Source organism: Botryllus schlosseri, chromosome 2, assembly GCF_051294905.1.
Source record: "Botryllus schlosseri isolate E-star chromosome 2, Bs_hap1, whole genome shotgun sequence".
Classification (NCBI taxonomy): Eukaryota; Metazoa; Chordata; class Ascidiacea; order Stolidobranchia; family Styelidae; genus Botryllus; species Botryllus schlosseri.
This window is the reverse complement of record NC_137237.1, coordinates 22,167,399-22,195,389: the sequence shown is the minus strand read 5'-3', so window position 1 is coordinate 22,195,389 and position 27,991 is coordinate 22,167,399. Positions and strand designations below refer to the sequence as shown.

The window sequence follows — 27,991 nt, the reverse complement described above, 5'->3', positions numbered from 1 at the left end:
AAATCGAGCTACGGGCGCCAGTTTAAAAACAACAAAATCCCGCCAAAAGCATGATTTCAACGAATACCAAAGTAAAACGCAAATACGTAATTGCAGTAATAGTAAAAAAGTTGTCAGGCATGATGAAAAGGTTGAACATTACGAAAATACCTACAAAAAGCACTGATGTATCAATTGTACCAGGCAGTAGCGGCAAAAGGAACATCGTCTCGACCAAGTTGATGTAAAGAAACGCAACACGATCGGCTTGTTTCAGTTTCGAACGATTGCAGATTTTCACCTTCCTCAATCACCGGGAATGAACTTCTTAACGGCATGTCCACCGTCGGAAAAATCCGAGGACAGCCGTCTCTTCAGCACCCGCTCCAGTGAGGTATGATTGGAATCGGTGCTCGAACAGCTAATTTCTTCGCGTTGCAAATTCAACTCAACCCCGTTGTTGTTTTCGATATGCCGTTCCTCGATCTTTTTGATTATGCTCATACTGCATGCAGGGCTGGACACTGCGCTTTGTCTCGTGAGTTTTTTATATTTTTGCATCAAGGCGTCGCTCTAAAAAAATGCAAGGGTGCACTTCAAAACATTAGCTGTGGTCTTGTGCTCCACACGTTATGACCGAGACGGTAGTATTGAACCCCAGTCGGTTCGGACAAAGACACGTTTGACCGCTAGGCACACTGGGATTGTGCGGAGAGGAAAATTGGTGGTGCCGACTCGACTATCTAATGGTTCCTTCACACCTCTATCGTCAAAGCATCAACAGTTTACTAGTACGTTTGAAAATTTACACCCCTCCATTTTTCAAAGTAAATCTCATCTTTACCGATGCAACCAACCTAAAACTTCATCAAATTGTTTAATATCAAGTTGGCAAGTAGTTTTGTGCAATTTACGGTGTCAATGTTACTTGACAACCAACACTGACTACTTTAACCACCTCCGATCAAACATTCAGAGAAGGAAAACATGTGAGCAGTGTTCCAATTAGTAATAGTGACATGGAAATAATGAGCAGCAAGGGGAATCCACTGTGAAAATCTAATGAAAGCAGCCTCATCTATTACATGTCCCTTAAGTCCGCTCTCTCGCCTGAACACATATCCCTATGACCCAGATACAACAGGCACTCACATTCAACCAACGATGCCGCAAGCACTCATGAGGCGTGAATCTCTTCTTCGGGTCAAGCTCCAGCATGCTGCCCACGAGGTCTTTGGCTGAAATGGATTTTCACGACATTGACGGCGTGATTTTCCAAATTACGTGACCAACTACCGACCGTCGTCGCTGATTTTCGACCATCTGGGATGCTTGAAATTGTAATTGGCGCTCAGTATCTGCTGTAGCAAATCCTGGGGGGTGTCGGGCCGGTTCCTGGCAAACGGCGGATATCCAACCAGACTGAAAATAATGAGAGGGTCTGGTCACGCTTTCGGCTGATAATGCTGGTAAATTTTACCACAGTGCCTGGTACCCTCCGTGTGCACCTTTTTGGGCAGATGTGGTGCGTGGGTCTCATCAGCTTTCATCTTTTTGTTTAGGCATTAAGACATAAGCTAGCCACAACATGACAGCAATGCCGCGATTAGGCCTGGGGCCATGGTGGTGACGTGACCTTTTTTTCTTAGACATAAGCATCCCAAATTTGGCTGCCAGACTAAACAGTATTTTCAGCTGTAGCTCTGGCGATTGAGTAATAGCCAAAGTCAGAAAAGTACAAATGTGAATTTCTTTGTCTAGGAATGCAACTTTACCATACATTACTCAATCATTTAATTTGATAAGATAAGTCATTTCTGAGTTGTGCGCAAGGCAACTTTTGATCAAAGAGTAGATCATTCAAAACCTTGCGGGCCGATTTGAATCCGAGTCCAAAGGATGCCAGTCCCCTGTCATGCAAAATAATTTTGTATTTCTGGACCATGATTATTTTGGTAGCGCTCTGTATCCATTGTGAGGTTTGATCACAACTTGGACGGAAATCGTTGTTCCATAAATATTCGTAGTCTCGTGCAACAAGTTTTCCGATGCTGAGATACGGGTAACTGAGGTTTAGAGGCTCTAACGGTGGTAATAAACCATTCATACTGTATTTACTGTTGTTAAAATAATACTCTTAGTGTGAAAGCATATGTTTCCATAACTCGAAAAAAGCGACTCCCAATACTAGAGTCAAATCAGTACACTTGATGCTTGAATCCGATCCGAGCACATGAATCATTGGATCGTAGTTTGAACACAGGTGGTCAAAGTCAGTAACAAAGTACTTCTACTTTAATTAAGCACTCAAGTGGAATCGTCTAATTTCATTACTACTGAAGTGGTTACATTTCAGACTACTACTACTACTTCACCAGTCCAGGTGAGAAAACGCACTTTTTATTTTCATACATCATGACAACACAAAGACTATATTCCAGACCATAACGCCGTCTGTGTACGAAACGATACTTTCTTGTTTCTTGCATCATATTTTATTTTACAGTCCGAACTTGGTAATGTACCAACACTTGGAACACAATAACAAATTCTACCTCCTCAAAAATGTTGCCAGCATTGATGTAAATCATGAGAAGCGTAGGCACCATCAGCTTACCACACGTAAAGAATAACTCCCAAACTCCAACAGTCGACTTGCTTCGTGTACCCTTTACCGCTGCCTTTCATTAACTGAACTAGTTCCGGTGCCAGATACGACGGCGTGCCTGCTTGCGTTCGCATAAACGACGTTTCGTCTACCAGACTGGAAACTCCGAAGTCAGTGATCTGATGAATTATTAAGTAGCCTTGATTTAAACGTAACATGAAAAAAGTTTGTGTACCATCTAAAAATAGTACATTTAACACTCTCGTATTCAAAATTCCATGCTGGTGACGTCATATTTTGTGATACGATTGTTGATATACGATGTTCTTATTACTCCTGACGAGTGTCAGCCAAAAATATCCGGGTTCATTTCAATATGAATAAAATATTCAATTGTATATTGACGTTCTGTACCTCCAAGAAGCTCTTCAGATACAATAAAGCAAACAAAATTCAACGGCAGAAAAGGGTGAAGGCTAATGGTAATTTAAAAATCTTCAGAAATGACATGGAAACATAGAGACATCGACGTGGAACCACCTACTTTGAGAAGGCACTCCTCTTCGTCCGACATCATCAATATGTTTTCCGGCTTCAAGTCGCGGTGCGTGACATTCTTGTCGTGCAGGTAGGAAACGGCAGACACCATTTGGTAGAACATGATGCTAGAGACAGAGTCGCCTAACCATTGCTTCTGTAATACTCGAGTGTACAAATCGCCGCCGGGCGCTCTAAACAGAGAAGGACTACGCATTGAAATTTGCAATCAAAAAGAAGTGCCAGCCACTCGGGTGTCGCCGGTTTATATATGGTTTATGACAACTGTGCCTATCTCTCTTCTCAAATTTTCGCCACTCAATTTTCCCTAAAGAATTTGTTGAGTGCTTACAAGCATGGATTTGGATTTGAAAAAGAAAATGGATCTCCGATTTCTGATAGACTTTACATCTGCATTTTCGATTCTTGTAAAAATGGACTTTGAAATTAGAATCGACCACGGAATTTCCAACATTTTGAATTTTCACAAAATTTTCAATAAACTTTGAGTTGTTTCCGATTTGATGTGAGAATGATAATGTATAAACTCTTAATTTGGACTCGACCATATTAATCATTGAACCCAAAGCAACATAAAAACACAACATGAAGAACTGCTACTTCTACATCTGGTGATACATTGTATTGTATGCCGTTAATGAAGATGTGGACAATTTATGACAAGAAAAATGCGCTTAAAAACCATATGAAATTACTCACAGTTCTAACACAATGTACAAATACTTTGGAGAGTCGAGTACATCGTGCACCGGTATGATGCAAGGATGTTGGAACGTCAGCATAAGTTTTGCCTCCTTCAGTATGTCATCGTATACCTGAAAGACTGAAGACTTCACAACTAATCCTGAAGAATTACTTAACATTGTCTAAGATCAATGGTGCCAAAATATATCAATAACAACAACATCATGTATGCCTCGATCGATGTGTTTTGCGAAAATTTGAACCCCGCAATTTAGAAGCTATACCATGATCCTTAATATGTGGCTTGCAAACACTTTCATCATAATTTCAATTCAACGTAAACCCAGCTCGGCGCAGAACAGCACTAATATCTACCACAAAAATCCTTCAAACGATGTCACACTCCAATGATACATACCGCAATACAACATGCAACAAAACCACCTATTCATTGCCGACAACCACGCAGACATTCCCCGGCCGTTTCTATGCTCATTGCTCCAGTCAACAAACAATGTAGCATATCACAGCAACATAGTACTAGGAACTTCTACTTTTCTGTATGCTTGCATGACATTTATGACTGGAACCGCTATAGCAACTGAACACATCTTCAAAGATTGCACTTTTGTATTTGTATTGTACTATTAGACATTTCTTGTTGGTCGCGGAATGGCACCCTACAGCTTCGAAAGCTGAAATCTGCGATTACTTGTTAAAACTATGTGATCCCACGACCAAATCTACTTTTGACGTTACTTGAGTAGTTTTCACATCTTAATTTTTTACTTCCACTCTAAGTAGTTTTAATTGACGTGCCCCGGAAATTAGTAATTCTGCTCGGAAGTTTACAGATCAGTCATTGGTATTCAAATAATATGTTTTTAGCAGTCAATTTTCTTAGTTTCATTGAGAGAATCAAAGGAATCACTGCGTCTGATGTTTGATCTGAACGAGCTAGTAAATCATCAACGAAGCTCGATGATAGAAACCGATATTAACCCGTTATATAGGTTGGGCTCTCCATTCAAAATTCATACGAGGCAGAACTTTTCGTACATACACGTTCCTGATCCTTGGTCCCAAATATGGTCTTCTGTTTGTTGATAATCTTCACTGCGTGCTTTTCTGTTCCGAATTTAGAAATTGCGCAACGGACATCCCCGTAGGCACCGCTGTCAGATGGAATTGTCGTTAACAAACGGTTCATACTTGGTAGGGCAATACCGGACAATCGAGTCTCAAAATGCACCGACATTGGTCATTATCAAGTTTTGTTTGCACCAAGTTGTATAGCAAATCTCAGTTATCTTGCTTGTAATTACCGAGCTATCGGTATTGCTCAGCCATTGCAGCTTCGACATAAACGGGACTTACTGAAGAATTTGGATCTTGAATGGAAACCAAACCAAAATTGAATCATACAGATCGTATCAAACCGGATTAGATACACATTCCGATAAACTGTGAAACCTACACGCCTTCTTTAACAGGGGAAAACTCCAATATAATCAAGGCAATGTAATTCACTGTTCTAATCGATCTAATCCCGTTTTTGCATGCCCTACAAAATGTTTTGGCAGACCCTCGCTCATTTGAGACTCGGAGAACGATTTTATGCAAAACAACAAAATAGCAGTTTGAATGATTTTGTTTATTGTGGCTGCACATTAGCGGGACGTCTGATTCAATTTCGGTGGTGGATAGGCACCCATGCTTTGTTCGAGAATCATACCTGATGAAATGTTTTTAACAAATAGGTGAATAACTGGGAATGGAGAACATTTGCTGTGAAAAGCCTGTAGGGCGGACAAACTGATCTTATATTAATAGCGGCTTACATAGGCACGGACGCTAATTTTTCTTAGGTATGCGGGTTCGGCGACGTCACAAAGGAATGATGTCATAATGTGACAGAATTGATGATTTTGGGTCCATATAGCATCGATTCACTAGGGTAAAGTACATGCGTGAATGCCGATTATACAATCTCATCGTGTTGACGAACTTACGCGTATAAGCTTGTCAACGAGTCCGGAAGTGCTGTCAATTAGCGAGTCCCTGATCTCTCGCGAACAATTATATACACCGCTTATCAACGCGTACTACGTAACTTAGGCGACAATTCGCGCAAGTATAAATGTCCGAGTTGCTATGGAATCTGTTCTATAACGGCACCGATTTCAGGTGGTTTAAACCTTTCTCGTCTTTTAAAACTCAAGCCTTGACACACACCTTCCGATGGTAATGTTTAAAGGTATTAGCGGAATTGAATTACGTACTCACAATCGCATATGTCCGGGACATTCGATATTATTCAGTTTCGCGATGTCACTCTTTAATCACAATCGCTAATCAGCATACACTTAACGGCATCGTCTCCTAGCCATCGGCAGTTAGGAGCCAACGCATGCTAGGCCCGCGACGCAATAGATGGACATTGGACAGCGATGATATCTTTCGTACCAGCCCTATTGCAGATGCGATTGTGTAGGCAAGCGATGGGATAGTGCGCACCAGTACTATCGCAGATGCGATTCTTCAAGCCAGCGAAACTAGGCTTGTTGGACACGCGATAAATCAGGCGAGCGATGATTGCCGAGCGTGCGGCAATCAATGATCTAATTTCGCAATCATCTCAGCGGGAAATCGCGTAGCTTTACGTTGTGCAGTGCACAGATGAATCTCGCTGATTGTCAACACGCTTCTCGCTAATTGGCGCGCACAATGTGTTACCTCCCTCACATAAGTGGCAGCGGGTAATGTCGTAAATGGAAATACATTGCGATTTGCTCTAAATAGCGCAATTGACATTTATGCCGATACATGCCAACCAGAATTCTAGGTATGCCGCATACCTAAAATAATGTCTAGATATGCGCGGCATACCTTGCATACCCAGGTTCGGCGCCTATGGCGGCTTAGTTAAATGCCTGCCTTCGTAACGATCATCTTTTATAACCGCATGTCCTAAAAATTGAGATCACAGTAAGAATCGCCAGAAATGATTACCTTCCAATCACCCTGTGCATGATATATTTCTCATTGAAACTCTGCGGAAGGTCAGGGTCGTCTTCTTCAGTCTTGTCATAATAGAATAACACTGGAAAAAGAGTTTGGGATGATCTAAACTATATATGCAACGGCATAGGCGATCAAAGTAGTCAGGGAGGCTTCCCGAAAAGAAGTATAAGTAACTCCGCTGTAAATTTCTATGCAATTACAAGTAGACGTAAAAGCTGGTAGCGGCAGTGTTGAATCAAAGCAACTCAAAACGACAATAAACGATGAACCTCATGTAAAACAGTAATTCCCAAACTGCAATTACCTTTATTTCTTTCGAAGGCAAGGGATATTTCGTCTTTACTGCATAGCTGCCTGGGCATTTTTGGAGGCACCTTCTCACCATTGACGAACACACCGTTCATACTAGTGTCAACCAACATGACAGTATGTCCACCAGAGCTACCCGGTGTCTGAAATGATTGTAAATACATTGATCAAGCAATATTTGAAGTAATACCCCAGTGAATTTAGGCATAGATACGGAACTGACTAGAGCGGTGTTTTCAACCTGAAGGCCAAGGCCCAGGCACTGTTTTCAGTGGGCCACAGAGCCATAGTTACCATATGGTCCGTGTACTTGTGTCCAACTGGTAATGAGGATTTCAGTTACGACTACAACCAGATGGGCAGGCAAGAAATCATTCCAGTCTATTGATCAATTAGGCATGGACATGGTACATGTCGTGGTGCACCTCGGCATTCAGAAAATAACGGGAAACAATTTCCTTTTCATCTTTAGATTTAATAAAATGTCGGCCGACAACTAAAATATGATAAAAAATGAAGTTGGAAATGAACTGTATCCAGTTATAAGGACGACGTGTGGAAATTTGAAGTTTTTCCTGGGCCTATAAATAATACTATTCATCAAAAAGGTTGCATTGTTATAAGCCATAATGATAAACCGCGCACACATACACATCCTTCTTGTGATAGCATGCCAAGACAAGTCCCGTTTATAGTTTGTTATATAAGTAATTGGACAAATGCAGTAAAAAATTGAACTGGCAATGTTTAAGACTTGGACTGATCATCTGGTCAACTAGAGTCTGATTGGATAAAGCTCTTTTGATCACGATACAAGGTAGAGTACCTGTGTAACTCAGAAATGAGTAATAATAAAGGAATAGCCTATATTGTTACAACACGGGAATAAAAAATGAATGAAAATCAACTGTGGAAGAGATGAGGGGTTCAGATTTGTAATAGGGGACTTGAACTGAATTCCCCTACCCAGCTTGGGTTCAGTAATGAAAGGGTCAAAATGCATGAGTGGAATTTGCAACGATCAATTGCTGAGACAACAATGCAATTGCACATCTAAGGAGCATTATGCTTTGACAAGATAACTGTGATTGTGATGGAATTTACTGAAGTGGCTAGGCCTACTTGCTAGTGAATACAGAACCTGTGGTCAATGTACCCATTTTGAAATGAGCTGCATTGCCTCGCAATTCAAGTAACTGCCGAAAGTAACCCACCCTTGTTATTGTGAAATGCTCCTTGCTATATTGCTGATAGTGTCCGCTTCTTTTGATTGATGGCACATCAAAAGTATAATTACATCTTTCCCCACGGCCGAACGTAATCATGTCATCATAGAGTTCTGGCATAAGAAGGGACTTGTTGAGATCAATTTGAGTGACACACCAGAAAGCAAATTACCCATCGGGTAAAAACTTGGGTCGATCGGATATAAAGAGCCCCACGCCGGTGGTCCCGTGGGTATGGAATCTTTCTGGCTGTCTGACGCCTCTTGAGTGGCCGGATCTGTGCTACATAATTAAGCAATGTATCATTTGTAGGCCGAGTAAGGGCCCAAAGCTGGAAATTCGCGAGGCAAGGAACACATCGAGCTAGGGACAGGGGGTGTACTCGGAAAATCCGTGATTGCTATTTCCATTATTTGGAATTGATGAAATACGTTCAAGTCCCTGTCGGACTGAAGGTACTAATTTCAAAATCGACGGGCATTTTCTTTCGAACATATTTTTCAAATTATTCCCATTAAACAGAATTTAAATCAAGTCAAAATATGTCACATATTGATGTCAGCTTTATCGACAAAAACGTTGTATTAAGAAATATTGCGAAGTTCTGACATCGGTCGGGCTCTAGTTCTGATGCATCACTTGTCAAGTTCTGCCATTCTATAAGTAAAAAAAACATTCTCAGGCCAGTAACTATATATTTCATGTTTCCCTTACGGCCTTACCGATTACTCCGCAACCTCGTTGTCACGAGATGATTGTCACTGACAATTTCACCCGTAAAAGTAATGCAACCTATTCTCAAAATACTTTCTATTTTACATAAGCAAAGTGAAAAAAAGTAAATACTTTTGCTTCAAAATCCATCAAGTTGAGTAAGTTCTCAGAAACAATAGAAGTACTTTGTCACTGACCATATCATAAGAGAAAAAAGGTTGTGGAGCACTGCCCTAACCCTAACTAATAAATGGGATCACCGTCGTTAGGCCCATTCAAATCTTGGAATAGTACCTGTAAGGAACCGTGCTGGCTGACGACGAAGACTGACCAGACAGAATTTTGTCACTTTCTGTGGTACCGTTTGCAGCATCTGCATATTCCGCGTTGTTATTCTGGTGATTCATAGCTCCCGTCACTTTTCCAAAAAACCACAGTGTTCAGATCGATCGATTACAACGTTATGGTAGGTTATGTAATAGAACAGAAAAAGAGAAAAATATTGTCAAGCTTGAATCAGGTAAGCATTACATCGACACATTCATGAATGAGCTTATTACATGGAAAGTTGTAATGCAGCAGTACACAGTCAGCTGTACACTTTGAACAGGCATGGTCAAGTACCCTGATAAAGAACGGTACAATGAAGAATAATCTTGCGCACAAAAGCATCACAGCAACAGTAGCAGATGGTTTCACTGTAATCATCCCTATTGCTACATTTCAGCAAGATGAAAAGGTGTCCAACATTATAGTGAAGAAAACATCACAATTACACATTTGATTCTCCGTGTATCTACATTGTAGCCCGCTAGAATTAAAGAATATTAAGGTACACATTCTAATTTAGAGAATATCAGGATGAACTCGGGCTTCAATTCAGTGGATGTCGGGCTGGATTTGAGATGGTCTGCAGGGCAGTGACAGCATTTGAGAATGGTTCAAACGATACCATTTATCAGCACATTATTCAACTAGAAGCATAAGTTCTCCGAGACATCTTTGGCATACGGTAGATTGGAGGTCATCAGTTTTGTTACGCAAGGCTAGCACCCTCATGCTCTGTCCCAAATGAATCTATATCAAAAACTCGCACTGACAATTTTGGTTTACATCACAAGCACGCCACAGTGCAGTAGGAGAACAGATGGTGATAATATTTTAACATAGTGCTCATAAATGATCCATTGCTCATTATCAGATATGATACTTTTTCTTTTGATATTGGCAGTGTAAATTGACCCTTGACATGTCTGTACATCTATAGGTTACGCATAAATATGATATAAATATATATTTGAAGAGATGTCAGCATAATACGATAACGAACGTGCAGACTGAAAAAATCCTACCGAATTAAGACTTCCAAATTTTTATAACTCAACTTATCACTAGGGAGCGTTTTCAAGTGTCAGTCACCAAGAATCTTGATTCGAAGTGCAAGCAAACAGGTGTTGCTATACACCAGAAACAGGCTACTGACCAAAAGCAATCAGTGGGTCATACGATATTGATTCAATAACATATTGTTTTAATGAGATGCAAAATACTTCCTGACCTTTTTCACATAATGGCAGTGCGACATAGATACTATACGCGAGAACACTGAAAAAATACGAAATTGAACACCATCTACAGTTCAACATACGAGATGCTTCAATTCACCAACAGTGAGTTTTTCTTTACTTGTAATTGTATTTTGTCCGTGATGAAACATTTCGTTACACGAAACATACTTTAAGCAGCTAATCAAATAATGCCTGTAAAAGAGGATTCGAATCCCAACAGCATCTTCTGATATAACACACTGTAATACTTTATTATTCGAAAGATGAAGTAGTTTTTCCATCTGAATTTGAGTTTTTCCATAGAGAGCAAACAGTAAAGGATTGTTGTCAAGAGCTGAGGAGTAGACTACAGAAGAGATAGGAAACACTTCACACGAGGGATTGATATCAAAGTTACATAGTGGTTGGAACTACGAGAAACATTGCTTAAAAATGAGTTTTTTTCACCAGCGCTGGACTCGCATTTATATCGCCGGCATTGAGCGCCAGAGAGTCCAAAGATTGCTGAATCTGCCCATTAACTTCCATCAGTTTTTCGCAAACGTCGTGCGATGCTTGTTCCGATCCCAGAATGGCGAAAATGGGTTCATCACCCTGCTGCTCCAGGTGGTTGAAGTAAATCTTCATCAAGAAGTCGCCGGCGGGCTGGTCGACGTGCCCGAAATACTGCGCCGGCCACAATTGACGCAACAGGTTCAGCTGCCGGATGGCCAGGTGAAGGTGTTCGTTCGCGATGCTAGACATCAGCGCCTGCTCCGATTCCTCCACAGTTCGTGATTTCAAATACAGTCGTAGTTCAGTGTCTTGCTTGTCTCGGTGAGTCTGATAGGTCTTCTCGATCGTCAACACTTTCTTTTTGAGCGATTCCAGTTGGCCGGTGACATTTTTTCCATTTTCGTTTGTACTCGAAGCCAGAATGCGAATCAGCTGGTTGAAGCATTTCAACAAGAGCAGCAGTTGATAATGAAGCCTGTACAGAAGTCTGCACAATTCCAACTGCTTGTGTCCGATACCTTGCGATTTTATCGATCCCTTCCCGTTCTTATATTCGATTTCTTTTATCGCGTCGATACATTCGACTGCAAACCTCCTTTTCGCATTGTACGCCTCAAAGTGCTCTTGCAACTCATGGATTCCTTCGACGATGCGTTCGGCCACAGGATCGATCGCCATTTTAGAAGCCAGACACCGAGGACACTTGATTTGCGAAGGCAACTGCTCCACCATGGAACTGAAATGCTCGGCGATTTTTGAAAGCTGCCCGCCTAAATACGTGCAGCCGTTTTTGCTGAAAGCGCTGAAATCCACGCACAGCACTTTGAAAACCGTCGGGAACAAGTCGAAAGTCTTTGCCACAAAAACCGAATCGTTCATAGTCCCTATGGAAGCCAAATGCAATTTCCAAGCCGTGAATATAGTATCTTGGTACGCGACAGGATCAGAGCTTGATGAATCAGAGTTGTTATTCGACTCTGATTTGTTCGCACTCGCGACCGAAACAAATTGAACGGGCAAACCGAACGGTACGGCCGAAAGATTTGATGTAATGTCGTTAGTAACGGGCGGCGGTTCTACGATCGGGATATCATGCGCCGGTGTAGTACCATCACTATTTTGCGGAAAGTCTGGAGATTCTGAAACAGGCGGCGGCGGTGTTGTCAATTGAACCAATGAAGACATCAAATCGTCATGGTACTTTTCGTTGTATTCATCCTCAACAAAATCCTTGCTAACCGAGATGGGCCTGCTGTCAAAGTGCTCTGGGTCAGATTCGGGGTTGGTTTCAGTGTCTGTGGTGTCGTTCTCATCGAGTTCGTCGGTCTTATCAAATTGCAAGCTCTTCAAAGACTCGTTTGAAGAGTTCGCCTTTTTGTTCAGATGCATCTCGCTCTGCGTGAGCCTGTTCTGTAAATAGCAACGCGACAGAGGGTTGATCTTGTTGATGCTCTCGCAGGAGGACACCCGCGGCATCTCTGCTTTTTCCGCCGATGATATCGTGACGAGAGAGGAATAGAACTCTGTAGAGCCCATTTCTGTCAAATGGCTTTTGTTCCCGTTCCAAGATTGAGACAGGACTCCTGACGTATGCGACGTGATGTCCACCTCGCCGGTGTCGCTGAGATCAGAGTAATCTTCCGATTGCGTGGGATCCGCTTCGGGCATGCTGTCACGGTGCGCCACCGGCGTGAGATTACAGTCCACCGGGTCATCTTCCATGTTGCTACCGTCGTGAATTGTTTTGCTCGGCTTTTGATAGCCGGTCGTAAAACCATCATCGTTGTCGTCGAATTCATCCAAAAAGTCAAAGTTCCGCAAAACCACAATGTCGTCCACCCCGCTTCCTGCAATCTCTTTATCGTCTTCATTCTCAGAACCACTGCTTTCTGCGTCTTCGTTCCGATCAGCGTCGTTACCGTCTTGTTCTACCAATCCGTTATTTTTCGCGGCTTCACGGAATTTCTCTGCTATTTCGTTAGAGGCAGGCGGATCCAACACCGGCACGGAATCTCTGGCGACCACGAGATGTTTACCGCAAATTTGCGCGATGCACGACATCCGCTCATAGGTGCGTTTTTGCGAGAACATCGGTTTTTTCCAACTGCTGACTATCATTGACGCAGTGCTGGGGTGGTACGTAGGCGAGCCCGCGTAGGGAGACTTTTTGTTGAGCTGGTCTTCGTTTTTACGGCGTCCTATGATCGGAGTGTCCGACAAATTGAATTTGAAAGTCAGCGTCCTGCCCGGAAGAGAGATGCGATCGCTGTCAGAAACCGACAGCATCGAGCTGGAAACAGCAGGAGTCGTAATCGCAGACGACCTGGACACGGCTAGCTTCAATATCTGCAGAGCGTCCTTCCAAAGCTTGGTGTTGTTCACAAACTTTGACACCGTCTTCAAGATGTTCTGATGGAACGCCACATCCGACTGTTCGTTCGAAAGCAGCAGCTCGGACAAAAACAAAAGACTGTGTACAATACGCAGGCAGGATTGATGCACTGAACTGGGCCCGCGGTCTAGCACTCCCAATAGAAAGTCCAACTGTTCACGTATGCTATCCGGGAAGGTCTCGTGGATATACTTCGACACGACGCTAATCCAGATAGTCGAAGACTGACCGTAAGTGTGCGACGAATAGAGCAGCATAACGTGCGCGAGACTCTGCAGTTTCTTCTCTCGCGAGTATCTTTGCGAGCACACGTCCGCGACATTTTTCGCCGCGTTAGAACATACGTAATCAGGATCTGTAAAGCTGTCAAGCAAGTACGGAAGCAGCGCGACGACATTCATAGCAAATCCGTGGCTTTCGCTGCGACTTCCAGACACCAATTGCAAATGAGAGTGTGCGGTGAGCGACGATAACAAACGGAAAGTCGGATTAAAAGTCGCAGACGACGTCAGGCCTTTCAGCAGCAGACTCTGAACCCCGGGAAACGAGGCCCACTTGATCTGCGACAAGTAGCGCTCAATAAGCGTTCTGTTGTCTTTACAATCCAAAGGCAGAAGGGTCAAGACTCTCTCCAGCAATTGCAACGCCAGTAAGTACTCGTGTTCGTAATCGGACTCTAGCATCGCGACTCCAATCCAAAACATTTGTGCGAAAGTCGCGTCTCTCTCCTTAGCACCGCTGCTTTTCACGTCACTCGGTACAAAGACATCCCCAGCATTATTGTTGATAGCAGCTTTGACATGATCTCCGGACGTGTTGGGCGACAGCGCCTGCGATATCCTTCTCACATCATGCACAGGAGACGCGTCTACAGACTTGGTGTGTAGCGGCGATCTCGGAGCCAGGCTTAAAGTATCTGACGGTTCGTGCACCGCAAAGTTAGGTCGCAGCTCGGGCACAGACTTACTGCTCACGTTGAATCCACCGTGGCTCGCCACAGAACTCAGCAGTTCGGAGGTCATCTTTTTCGTTAAAGTCACCGACCCAGAGCGGCGATGCGCGTGAACTTTGCGACCCCGGTTCGGTGCGTCGACCTGCTTGCCGTTTACTGTATTTTGTCCCGCGTGACTGGGAACATGCACTGAAAATTGGGCGGGGGCGCTTCTTTTGGGGCTGCCGGGAAAAGTGAGTACACGTCCGGGAGTGGGAGAGCGGGGCTGTTTGCGTTCTTTGTCTGACTGTGTCCGATTTGCATCTATATTCGACGAGAACAAACTCGCATTCACAGGCTCGATTTTCTCGGAAACTTTACACACCGGACTGCCGTCGGACGTGCTGCAACCTATATCACAATCGTGCACTAGCGTTAACAATATTTCAATGACGTGTGACTGGTTATCCGTGTCCACGCCGTAAGCAATCCTTCCTGCCAAACAGCGGATAAGTTTACTGAACACAGATGTCGCGAGTGGTAGCTCCAAGGCGCGAAAGACTTGCAAGGCACGACATGCGTGATGCTTGTGCGGCGTTGATACTGTTAGCTTCGCGGCCTCGCTGGCCAGTCGCTGTTTGAACTTGATACGTGGGCTGCATCTTTCGACGATGTCCGCTAACAGGGTTACGAATCGAGCGAGTCGTTCGGTACTTTTCAGGACGATCACTTTAGGACCCACGTCTTCAAAGTTCCACATTCTTGTACCGTCGAGTACCAATTCAGTCAATAACCTCTTCACCGCATCCTCAACAAATCCGTCAGAGCTCAAAGACGATTCGAGCATACTTTTCTCAGAAAGCTTATACACAACAATCTCACCGCCACAAGGTATAGTGTCCCGAGACGAGCCCAAAATAGTATCGCATGATTCCAGCGAATAGGACAGTATCGGTCTGATCAAATCCTTGGGAATCTTATCCCTCGCCAGTATCAGGATGATGTGTGCCAGCATTTTTTTACAATAGAACGGCACGTTTAGCACATCGGTGTCGTCCATGTTGAGAATCAAAGCCAGTGAGACGAGGGGCAGATGAATGTTCCAGTTGATATCCAAACTACGATTGATAATCAGCTGCGACAGGAATATGCACGATATGTTGGAGTACATTAGCCCGTCGACCGGATCGCATACGATTAATTTGTGCAATGGCAGATGGAAGGAAGATAATGGTAAAGGTAACGGTTTGGGTGACTTGTCGGTACAGTGATGTTCAAGCCACGCTAATAACTCGGAAATTTCGTAGCTGCCGTCAATTGTCGCATTGAGCATGCTGCTATCTTTGGTCGAAGCATTCGACCGAGACAGGTCGCTGTTGTTTTCCGATTTTCGAAGAGGCGAACTTGATCGTCTGTCTTTTGGAGACGCGAATTTCGAGGGAATTTTGTTAGTAAGAGCTTCGAATCCCGAGAATCTTTGATCCGTCTCACCAGGACGGCCGGGAGATATTGTATTGAAGCGCAGCAGACCTGATTCTTCGCCAGACATGCCTTGATCTGACGAAGTTTTCGTCAATGACATCATCGAAGACGATAACATCGGGGAACGTTTCGACATCATTCCCAACGATTGGTTCATGGATCCAGACTTGTCGCTGCCCGGGATTTGAAGAGATAGTCTGAAATTAGGACGACTGCTCCGAGCGACGACACGCCGCAGAGCTACAGATGATTTGAAAGAGTCTTTGTTTTCGGTGTTGGCCTGTTCGGCACCGGAATTCGAGTGCTGGGATTTGTTTTCGGCAGAGCACTCGCTGGTATCATCAGAAAATATTTCCGTGTTCGAGCTGGACTCGCACGATTTTTTAGCAGGCGAGTCACCGTCAAATTTGGGATTCCGTGCCACAACTTTGTAACACGGCTCATTGACACACGGCTCAACCGTTACATCCACTGGCTCTGATCGCAAGCACTGCTCTATCAGTGTGGAAAGCACCCGTGCCCCGTTCGCTTTACTGATGTAAGTAACTGCCTGCCTGATCGCGTTTCTGAGCAGGTCTCGCGACTCGACAGAGTACAACGCCGTCAAATATTGCAAGCAAGCAAACAAGTTTGCGTGCCACGTGCCACACAGCACAGACCAGCAAGTTTGGATTTCCTCCTCCAAGTAACGGTGATAATGTGTCGTCAGATACATAACGTTACTGAGAACGTGAAGACTCGCAGCGTTTGTTCCCCAGCCTTTCCCCGGTAGACACTGGTGCCTGTGATCGCAACAGTTTTCGCTGTCAGAATATTCCGAATTGTAATCGCCAACGGGGATAAGCTCAACATTCTGCAACCACGGATGGATCACTTTCAAAAGTCTGCGTTTTTTCGTATCGTCTGCCCGTGGCAATCTCATAAATATCTCGGACAAAATACAATGTGTCAGCTCCTGATGAGAACGGGCAAGGTCTTCCGTCACTTTCAGACAGGAGTGTGAATAGCTAGACGTCGAAGACTTGATGATGGATGATTTCCGAGATATTCCGTTGTTCTGAAAGGAAGTGCCGCTGGTTGGAGCGCCAATCCGTTCCTCCACAGGCTTTATGAAGTCCTTAGAAAGAATAGAGTTCAACAGAAGTTCGGCTGTTTGCGACACTTCTGCGTCTGTATCTGTCGTATAGAAGAGAGAAAGCGTGAGAATCGTAGTCACGCTACCGTTGAAGTTTGAGTTCGAGTAGGCCGATGCCAAGCCCAAGAAACAGGCTCTCGCGACCATATCTGACGATGTGTAACACTTTTCAAAAATCCACGACAGGTACTGCGACAAATTCGGATTAAAGTGTAGCAACATGACTATGCTCTCTTGTCCCAGCTGTCGCATAAATATATCGCCGGAATTGAGCAGAAACTCGAGATAGTCGTACAGGTATCCGTTTTTGGCCAATGCCGCCTCCTCGAAGATGGGTCCGCAGCACATCACCGAGCACCGGGCGCTCAGCATTTTTTTGGCGCAGTCCAAGTACGAATTGTTCGAATACCTCTCCTTGTCTTTCAGGTATTTGTCGTACCACGAGCTGAACATGTGAAAAAGACGTCTCTTCGTGTCTTGAGTCAGCAGATTCGGCCGGGACGAGACGCGGTAGTATTTCACAAGATTGATCACGATGTCGGCGAAATTCAGCTTCATTTCTTCCTTAATTCCGGCCGAGTTCAGGGCTAACGCTATCTGACCAAAAGGCGATGACGAACTGTATTGCTGTGAAGAAAAACTCGTGACCAAGGCTGATTCAGATCGATCCAACGAGTCTAGAATCATCTGTGTGTCGCTCACGTACTCTTGGATCACCTCTTTCGGAATTTTCTTGCTATCCGGAAGCTTGTCCACTTGCTTGTAGATGCCTTTGCTGAGCGCCTCGTGAATCGCCAAATTGGAGAACAACTTTATCAGAAATATACGAATGTTTTCGCGCTTCCGCCTTCTGCGTACATTCTCTTGTTTTTTGCTCTCGCCACCTTCATGGATGACGTGCTGCAGCTCGCAGAGAAGGTCGTAAAATGCGGCTGTGCTCGTAAAGCCAAGGCCCAACACAACGCTCTCTTTGTAGGCTGGCGGAAACAAGTCCGATCTAACTATCCCTATCATTTTCTGAAATAAATTGGAAGGCACCGCGTCCAATATCTTCCCATCTCGAATCAACTTCACTTTCCAATCGGGAGTGCCTGCGGGCACAGCTGCTTCTTCATTACGCCTTTGCTTCACCGACGTGTTCGAAAGTGCAGACCGGCAAAGCAATATCAAGTAATGGGTCCATAATATCAAGATTTGATCTCCGCTCACCAGTGGGGCCGACGTGACTTTTTTGCTACCCGAAGTCATGAACGGTTCGATGTACTTCTGAATTTGAGACGCCCTGATGTAAGCGTCGGGCCAGGAGTAAAGAAGAGCTCTGGAGCAAGTCCTTTGCAGCCGCGACACGTCAATGAAACGGACCATGAAGTAGATCCAAGGATGGACGCCTTCGCTCTCCAACCAATTGCTCGACAGTTCAACCAGACTAGAAAATTCTCTTTCGCACCCAGTCGCCAAAATAGCTTCGACATCGTGAGTCTCCATGCGCTTGAAGTATTTTTCTTCCTTCAAAACCTCGGCAGACACTTCCGGGCACAATTGATCCAACATGTCTAAACAAAGAGGCTCTTCCGGTTTTCCGTACTCCAAAACGCCCGCAAGACTTCTCACTTCTTTGAGAAGGTGGCACGCAAGTTTTCTGGTAAGATTCCTCGAGCTGCATAGATATACGATCGCGAAACCCTCAAGCCTGTTGATTACAGAAGCGTACGTGCAGCGCGACTGAGTTGGTGAGATGGGGGATGGAGATTGTGTCTTTTCTTCCGATTTTTTCAATTGTTTCTTAGGGCTTTTGTTCGATTCGGCACCGACGATACTAGTTCTCCAAGTGCTTACGAGCGAGGACGCTATTTTCAACGAATTGTTCAGCAGTTCTTGGTGGATATCGGACACCTGGCTTTGAACGAACGAAACAAACGAAGCCACGACTTCCTCGCTCAGCACTGGGAAGTCGATAATAAATGCTTGCAGTGCAGCGATGGCGCGACTGCGCAAATCATCATCTACGTGAATCGTAAGACGACATACGATATCCAGCAGGTCTCCATGCGGAATGCCATGAGGCATCAATCGCGGCAACGCTGCAACGCAAGTCCGAAATAACTCGATTTTAGGCTTCTGCTCGCTGGTGATGAAGTCGTGTGGGTCTTTGTTGTGAAATTGAGTGTTTGTCTGCAGGAGTTTCATACCCACTTGGCTGTCCAGCGATAACAAAATACCGGCCAGCGCTCTTTGCACTTGTCGCAAATAATGCAGCACGCCGATAGAACGGGCGTCGTCCTCTGTCAGAGTTTTATTCAAGAATGTTTTCTTTACTCTGATTGTATTCCCGGACGGCATGACGTTCATCGTAGACGGCATAGGCGGTGCACCGTCTTTTTGCTGTAGGCTGTCTGTGATCACCAAAAACGCCCTCAAACCTATGTTCATTCTTTCTGGATATAACGTAACGGGTTTAGCGGCTCTTGAGGATGAACCGGTCGTTGCAAGCAAGTCAGATATGATTTCTCTCATCGCGAAATCGAGACGCTCCAGCGCAATAAACTGTACGATCTTCACGAATATGTTGATGGGCATATCCTTGGGGACAACGTTTCTGGAGCCAGTGGGAAATAAGTTTTTCACAATCGACTGCAATCTTGCTTGGGTCGTCGTGTTGCTCTCGCATTTGATACGGACCATGTACACCCACAACAGACGGTACAGAGACTCCAACGCTACCCTCGAAAGCCTGGAGTCGCTTTTCTTCAAAGTCGACAGGCAAATATCCAAGAATATGTGCCAGTTGTTCAAGAAAAAAGTTTTCTGCGACACGCACAACAGACAGGTGACGAGAGGGAAAATCACAGGCTTGTTCTTAGCTCGCTTCGACAACTCTAAACTCGTGGGATACAAGGAATCGACAAAATCACGCAAGACAGGAACGTTCACTTCCGTTTTCACGGCAGCTGAGACAGGAATTAACACTTCAACAAACATACCAGCCAGAGCGTTTTTCACATCGCGATATTTGCTCTCCAAACTGAAATTCGCCAGTTCCTGCATAAACCTGAACGACGCTTCGAAATCTTCAACCGGAAACATCTTCACGCGGAAATACTTCATGCCCATAATGAGGGAAATGAGAGTGTTCGCAGGCGTGTCTTTTTTCAGTAGTTCGTACATGAACTTGTGGTGTACCGCCAGAAATTTTGTTTGTGCGAGTACGCCAATCATTTCGGCGTACAGATCAGCTATAATACTTATTTCGACATCGCTGTCTTTTGGGTGAGCAGACGCATGGAAGCTGTTGAAAGCTTTCGACAAAATGCTTCGAATCTGACTGTCTGGAAGCGGGTGGACCGGTATTTGTTTCAAAATTTCGATGAGCACCAAACAGAAGACGAACTCAACAGCAAACTCGCGATATCGATCTTTAACATAATCCGTGACTTGTTTAGAATCATTCTTCCCCTTCCACTCCAATTTTTGTACTTTTTCATTGACAGATTCGGCATGGCCAGTTTTCTTATCTGGTATTTGATGATTGTACCAGCCGAGTAAAGTCTCTAAAAGACACGGAAGGCAATATTCCGCCACACATCCCAGAGAACACAGCAGTTGGTCAAATTGAGGGTCCTCGCCCCGCTGCAGTGACTTCGCGAGATTATCCTTTGTCAGGGATTGGGAATTTTTTAGCTGATTGTTGAGAAGGTGATCCACTTTTTTATCTACCTGAGCAATGAACTCCGTAATGAGAGTGTGCAAAACAAACTGTCCGCTCAGTAACTCATCGTCACTAGCTTTTTCGGGGCTACCGTCTGCCATTATAGTAAATAGGTCTTGATGAGTTGCATTATATCATATCAGTATATATCTGCAAACAAAATTGAAAGTGAGAGAAAAATAACTTGACTTGAAAGAATATTTCATAAGTTTTAAGCTGTGACATTCAATACCAGAAGCCTCAGTTACTCCTGTGAATGGGCACGGACTTGTAGTGTGGGATTATTTTAGCACGGATCCCAATCAAACTCTTACCACTTGAATATTCTGTACAGCTAATATTTGGGAACTTGATGTTTTACTGGCTTATTCAAATAACACGAAATCACCACAAATAAATTGAATAAGATTTTGGTTATATCGCATTTCCAGCTTCCATGTTCATCTAGTAAGTTTTAATGTTTATTATTTGATGTATGTTGAAGTCTGAAAATCACACGTTCTAACGTGGAAGGGAAAATCAGTGGTTGTGGAACAGCATGCCTCATGCAAATATACGAAAAGACGACACTGAGCCAGAAGTTTTTTGAGCTAAAAGATTATACTTACTTACTAACGTACTTCTTGTAAACAAAAAAGATCAACAAAATATGAAGCTACAGCCCCCCATGGAATCTCGGTTCATTTTTTTGAAATAAATCCTGTGATATGAGAGCTCTTCTGCATAGAATAATCAAGTAATTAAACAGAAAGTTCTGCGTGACGTTTCCACCAATTCTGGGCTACACCTACATCTACATCCAGGTTTCGTTAATCAAAAGAAACCGAAGATACTCGGGTACCACCTGGCACCAGAAAAAAAACGCTGTGTACCACTAGTGGTATATGGTTAGGGTAACCCTAAAAGGAGGGACCGCGGAAACTGCGGAAAACGCGGAACTCGCGGAAACGGCCCCTAAAACGCGGAAACTGCGGAAAAAGCGGGAAACCTCGATTCCTAAAGCGCTGAAATAAGAGGAAAACGCGGAACGCGGAACAGTCGGTCATTGACCTTTATATATCACACAGTAGGCACTAAAACGAGGAAACAGCGGAACGCGGGACAGTCGATCATCGAGGTGGGATATTAGGGTTGGGGAGGTGGGATATTAGGGCTGGGGGAGGTGGGATATTAGGGTTAGGGGAGGTGGGATATTAGGGTTGGGGGAGGTGGGATATTAGGGTTGGGGGAGGTGGGATATTAGGGTTGGGGGAGGTGGGATATTAGGGTTAGGGGAGGTGGGATATTAGGGTTGGGGAGGTGGGATATTAGGGCTGGGGGAGGTGGGATATTAGGGCTGGGGGGAGGTGGGATATTAGGGTTTGGGGAGGTGGGATATTAGGGTTGGGGAGGTGGGATATTAGGGTTAGGGGAGGTGGGATATTAGGGTTAGGGGTTAGGGTTAGGTTAGGGTTATGATTAGGGTTAGGTTAGGGTTAGGGGAGGTGGGATATTAGGGTTAGGGGAGGTGGGATATTAGGGTTGGGGGAGGTGGGATATTAGGGTTGGGGGAGGTGGGATATTAGGGTTAGGGGTTAGGTTAGGGTTATGATTAGGGTTAGGTTAGGGTTAGGGGAGGTGGGATATTAGGGTTAGGGGACGTGAATATTAGGGTTGGAGAGAGGGGGATGTTAGGGTTGGGGAGAGAGGTGATATTAGGGTTGGAGAAGAGGGTTAGGGACATGATATCCCACCTCCCCTAACCCTAACCTAACCCTAATATCCCACCTCCCCTAACCCTAATATCTCACCTCCCCTAATCCTAATCCTAACCCTAATATCCCACCTCCCCTAACCCTAATATTCCACCTCCCCTAACCCTAATATCCCACCTCCCCTAACCCTAATCATAACCCTAACCTAACCCTAATCCTAACCTAACCCTAACCCTCCTAACCCTAACATCCCCCTCTCCCCCAACCCTAATATCTCCCCTCTCCTAACCCTAATATCCCCCTCACGTAACCCTAATATACCCCCTCCGCCAACCCTAATCCGTCTCTCCCAAGGAAAAAACAATTTATTTTGACGTTTATAAATTTTTGTATTGTAAAACGAAGAAGCGCCATCAACAGTTCTCTGCCATTTATGAGTTCTACTTCGCCTCACTCTAACATTGGTGTCCCGCAGTTTCGTCGTTTTAGACTTCAGAGCTCCTCTATGAGATCCACAAATGTCAATGACCGACTGTCCCGCGTTCCGCCTTTTCCTCTGTTTCCTCGTTTTAGTGGCTACTTTGTGATCTATAGAGGTCAATGACCGACTGTTCCGCGTTCCGCGTTTTCCTCTTGTTTCAGCGCTTTAGGAATCGAGGTTTCCCGCATTTTCCGCAGTTTCCGCGTTTTAGGGGCCGTTTCCGCGAGTTCCGCGTTTTCCGCAGTTTCCGCGGTCCCTCCTTTTAGGGTTACCCTATATGGTTAGGTACCACCGGTTGGCGGGTTGGGAGCCCCTGGCTTATACAGGACACCAAAAAAAGTAAATTCATATGGCATGAATGAATGACTATATATACAAATGCTATAAATCGATTTCTGTTGAAATGAGCAGACAACATAAATATCAATATTGTCACCAGCCTTGAGCTTATATTGCTTGATAAGTATACGATGGAATCGGTTTGACTTGCAATTTGCATTATAGGACTTTAGAGTGGAATTGGTGGCAAACGTCACGCGCAACTTTCCATTTAATTCCTTAATTATTCTATGGAAGAAACCCTTCTGTCGCGCGCAACTTATTGCCGAAAACAACCACTAATTCCAGTCTGGGAGACTCCATTCCGAACGTTGCGCCGTTGCGGCAGAACAGAACACATCCAACACAGTGAATACGATGGGCCGCGTCCTGTCACGCAAGAAAAATCAGAATCATTTTATAACCAGATTTAATCAACTCGAAATATTGTTGCGAGCGAGGCAAGCATATATAATCTCGGTGATCACGATTCCATTCCGGCGAAACTATTTCTGCATTAATGTGAACCATCGTATTCGATCATGAGGAGCACTATTTCATACAATTTCCGTTCTTTTATCTTATCCGCCGGAGATACCGCACTGAGCGACAAACTGATAAACTATAGATAACTAACCTACGACCCTACGTAGGTTAGTTATCTATAGATAAACTGAGGTGAAAAAATATTAGTAACGATGAAGATAGTGTGAGGTTTTCGAACCATTGGTTACATTTGGAGGCAAGAGATAAGCCTCACCTTGGCAGAGACATATCTGCAACATGGTTCAATTGGTACTATTTGAAACAAACCAGAACTTTGGAATCCTGCTAAATATTTACATCACCAAAGACGGAAAGAAAAATATGCGATAAGTTGACCCCGACGTGATTTGAACACGCAACCTTCTGATCTGGAGTCAGACGCGCTACCGTTGCGCCACGGAGTCGACCGGCAAACTGGAATATGGATTGGTTTGTGAATGACAATTTCGTACTATTTTTCCAAGGAAACCGCAAAATCTCTTTTGATACGTTAATTAATGATTAGTGATTATGATTACTAATATATCTGTGGCGCTAGCAATGCTTTGCCCCTAACTGGTTTTTGATATCGGCATTTGGCAAAACTTCACGGATGATTTGCAGTGCAACCTTCATATTTACTACAGCAGTACAGCTGACCCCACACGACTAGCGCAACAGCAGCACGTTGCTTACATGCCCTTCATGTAGCGATAGAGTGTCATATTATTGTGTGTCGGTGGTGGCAGTTGTTTCGTTACTACTTCAGATCAATACGCTGCTGGAATTTTCGCATATAAAGTCTGACCGGTACTTGAAAATATTGTTATAGGCATATGTCGCCGGGTCGCCGCACCGTTACGGTATACCATAGTTATAACTTTGTACGTTGTGGTTCAAGTCAGACACACATGCACCTGGGCGTGCCACGTAGGCGATGTAAATAGGAGGCATGCACGCAGAATGAAAGTAGAAGAAGATAATATAAAATGACAAGCGACAAAATCAGTTGGCAAGTCATGGAAGGGTTTTGCGGAAGTGGAATAGAGAACGATTGGTTTAGGGTCCATGGAGGGGGGAGTCCCTTAGGGGCACGCGTACTATAGTTTTATAGCGTTCAGGCGGTCGGTGAAAGGGGATATGTCACTGAGAAACTACAAAAACATTTCATCCTTTGATAGTTACGTAGGCTTACCATACGTCCTCTTTTAAGAGGATTTGTCCTCTTTTTTGAAAGTGTCCTCGGAGGACGCCCTTTTGTCTTCTTTTTTAAGATTTTGTCCTCTTTTTTGAAAATTTAGGTCAGATTTAGAGCAAATTGCGAGTGATATGCCGCATATTAGCACAGAAGTGACGCTCCGGCGGGTATTTCGTAGTGAAAAACGGTGATTTTAGCTCTGAGCGAAAAGATGACCTTTTTTTTTTTAGTCAACATATCGCAAAGTGGGAAAAATTCACCGGATTTTGAGAATTCTACTCCGGTTTTGCAAGTTGCAAATTTCTGAAAAAGTGTCCTCTTTTTAGATTTCCAAAATATGGTAAGCATATAGTTACGTCATGAGTGGAACTGTGAGTCTGTGACTGTCTTGTCTAGTCATCAGCCAGACTCGTAACAGTGGTTTGGTTGCTAGGTCGCTAACGTTGCGCATGACAAAAATGTTTCTTGCGTAGGATAAATAGGTAATTGAATGGAAAGTTGCGGGTGACATGACCACCAATTCCACTCTTGATCATCAGTTACTTTACTTTAGGCATGGAATCAAAAAACTGTAAATTGCTGAAATTATGCTCAAAATGATTCTAGTTAATAAGAAACAATCAATGTTGCCAGTTGCCACTAGATTTTGCCTATCTCATGTAAAGTTATGGGGTATGTTTAAGCTATAATCGTTGACTATTTAACATATTTCGCTTGATTTCTCTTTTGTCTTGCAAAAAAACGGGAGGTATTTTGCGATCGACGTCATATAAATCTATAGTCCTTCGTGCTCATTGCGAACTTTGTTTGCTTGCATGAACATAGATGTTAATAATATTTCAGATGATAGAATAAAAGAGGTGGCATAGAGTGGACTATATTCACTAAATTCGTGGCTGTTCAATTCGATTAAAGTATGTCAGCCGGTCCATTTCAAAAAACCTTCAAGCCTGTGCCTCCGGCCAAAGGTGCATTCCCTCTGGATCACTTGGGTGAATGTGTCGAATTCAAGGATGCATTTATGAACTGTCTCAAGGCCAATAAGTTCGACAGCAGCGCCTGTCGGATCGAGGCAAAGAATTATTTGTCATGTCGCATGGATAACAACTTGATGGTCAAGGAACCTTTGGAATCTTTAGGCTATAAAGAGGAGCAATAGAATATTGCCTGTGTGGATAATCGTTTACTTGGTATAAACTTTATTGTTGCGTCTATCCAGGATATTGATATAATCTACTCTTGGTCAATATCTAGCGGTTGGAGGCAAATATCATCAGTCAATTAATGGAAAAAGGTCATTCAAATTAGAAGTACTTAGCAATAACGCGGCATGGAATCCCTGGCAGAAGTAGGAACACGCTTGGGTGAAGAAAAAAATACCTCGTATGACTCTCCTGAAGAAAACAGTGATATAAAAAATGACTCCTCAGAAATGCATAACGCAACAGACATGATGCACACAGAGCAAATTGGCACCCTCCAGGTTGGGGATTTTCAGAAGGAATGCAAATTCTATCCATCAGTCGTGGAAAGATATTTTTCTCAATACTATAGCATGAATATACCTGCCTTGGGATTTGCGACCTTGCCATTTTCGGAACAGAACCATGTAAGGGTCTTGATGCATTCAAACAAACTATGCATTATTACCCTAGCTCCTAGCCACCCGTCGCTGACGAGCAAGTCTGGTATCAAAAGTGTCAGTTTCAGAGTGACCGATAAGTGCGATCGTTCCAGAAATGTTGTCTCTGGTAAAAGGAAAAGAGGCGCACAATGGTTGAATCCGGAAAGTCCCTTGTGTATTGTTACGACCAATGATGATGCTGCTTATACTGTTCGGTCAGGAATTCGAGGGAATCTGGTGGAGGTTAATGAGAAGCTTGTAGAGAACCCGGCATTATTGAAGGAGAAACATGACACGGATGGGTATATTGCCGTCGTGATGATCAAACTAGATGAGAGAGCCCAAACCATTGAGGGATTGATGGATAAAACGGAATATGAAAACAACTGTGCATCTGGTGTGACATCATGAGAAGCTTGTGGTATGAAACTCGACTTTCTGACAAGCTTGAATAAAAGGGGATACTCAAGCTCGGAGCAAGATTAGAGAAAAGTAGTGTGATGGACTCGACACATCCTAGCACACCAAATTTTGAGACATGCTACATGTTGTAACAAATCAACTATAACTGTAATTGCAATTTCTGGGCTACACATTTGCTTAAAAATAAGTCGCTGGACAATGCTGGAGCCCTGCCCCCTTGCCTCGTATCATTTGTCCTATGTGTTTCATATTTTACTCAACAAATGCAACGAAAATTTGAAATATCACATCTGATCACTAGACAATACGACACCCAGAATGTTGGTGTAATAAGTATCACTGTTTGCTTTCGGTAAAAACTTCTGGTTGATTAGCAACAAGAATGTGAAGATTATTTGGGTGCGAGTGCATATGGGTTTTGCGATTGTTTTGGTTTCTGTCACAGTACGGGTGCATTTTATTTCCATGTATTTGTCAAGTCATTGGCAAAAAGCATCTCGTATACTTGGCCTACCTGAAGATAAGATATTGTTGATTAGTTGATCAGTAGCAGTGACCACAGTAGTGCTTTATGACTTCTAGGAACTAGCTTCAGGATGAGCATTAGAGCAAGCATTGTCTCTATTTCATATTGAGAGTGGTTGTGAGAATCCAAATTAAGGATTTTAAATCCTTATACTCTGGTCAATGTGTAATGTGTATGCCCAGATTGCCTACTGTTGGGATGGACCATGGGATACTTGCTTCTCAAGTTGGTGTACTACAACATGCTGTAGTAACTTCAGTCAAATATACGGTATGAACTGTCTAAGTGATCAAATTTGGATTGAAACGAATTTTTAGATCAATCATGGTGCTCACTTTATGTTTACAGTGTTTCTCCTGATAAATTGGTGGTTTTAACTAATTGCATTTGA

General features: G+C 43.8%; 3 protein-coding genes, 1 long non-coding RNA gene and 1 other non-coding gene across 5 annotated transcripts in view; 1 reads left to right on the top strand and 4 right to left on the bottom strand.

The window, feature by feature from the left end:
- LOC145434144 (uncharacterized) overlaps positions 1–27,991 on the bottom strand; it is a 376,188-nt gene that overhangs the window by 4,555 nt on the left and 343,642 nt on the right. The gene's annotated exons all lie outside the window — the stretch shown is intronic.
- On the bottom strand, positions 38–9,530 carry LOC145434136 (serine/threonine-protein kinase Chk2-like). The gene is made up of 12 exons (XM_080311447.1): positions 9,397–9,530; positions 8,561–8,670; positions 8,377–8,501; positions 7,158–7,305; positions 6,842–6,932; positions 4,893–5,004; positions 3,845–3,960; positions 3,132–3,318; positions 2,597–2,766; positions 1,280–1,401; positions 1,132–1,217; positions 38–552 (listed from the first exon to the last, which is right to left on the bottom strand). The coding sequence occupies exons 1-12, from the start codon at positions 9,507–9,509 to the stop codon at positions 286–288; spliced, it is 1,647 nt and encodes a 548-aa protein (XP_080167573.1). The 5' UTR covers positions 9,510–9,530; the 3' UTR covers positions 38–285.
- Positions 9,521–21,696, bottom strand: LOC145434130 (protein furry homolog-like). The gene has a single exon (XM_080311429.1). The coding sequence runs from the start codon at positions 20,910–20,912 to the stop codon at positions 11,097–11,099; it is 9,816 nt and encodes a 3,271-aa protein (XP_080167555.1). The 5' UTR covers positions 20,913–21,696; the 3' UTR covers positions 9,521–11,096.
- Trnaw-cca (transfer RNA tryptophan (anticodon CCA)) lies at positions 24,183–24,254 on the bottom strand. The gene has a single exon. It is a non-coding gene; the product is annotated as a tRNA-Trp (tRNA).
- LOC145434126 (protein Abitram-like) lies at positions 26,183–27,948 on the top strand. Its single transcript, XM_080311426.1, has one exon. It carries the CDS (start codon positions 26,358–26,360, stop codon positions 27,060–27,062), a length of 705 nt encoding a protein of 234 aa, XP_080167552.1. The 5' UTR covers positions 26,183–26,357; the 3' UTR covers positions 27,063–27,948.

Coding starts and splice junctions, on each gene's coding strand:
- LOC145434136 (XM_080311447.1), bottom strand. CDS start 9,509: ATGAATCACCAGAATAACAACGCGGAATATGCAGATGCTGCAAACGGT. Junction 3,961..4,892: donor GGACCAAGGATCAGGAACGT/GTATGTACGAAA, acceptor TCAGTCTTTCAG/GTATACGATGACATACTGAA. Junction 1,402..2,596: donor GGAGTTATTCTTTACGTGTG/GTAAGCTGATGG, acceptor CATTATTTTCAG/TCTGGTTGGATATCCGCCGT.
- LOC145434130 (XM_080311429.1), bottom strand. CDS start 20,912: ATGGCAGACGGTAGCCCCGAAAAAGCTAGTGACGATGAGTTACTGAGC.
- LOC145434126 (XM_080311426.1), top strand. CDS start 26,358: ATGGAATCCCTGGCAGAAGTAGGAACACGCTTGGGTGAAGAAAAAAAT.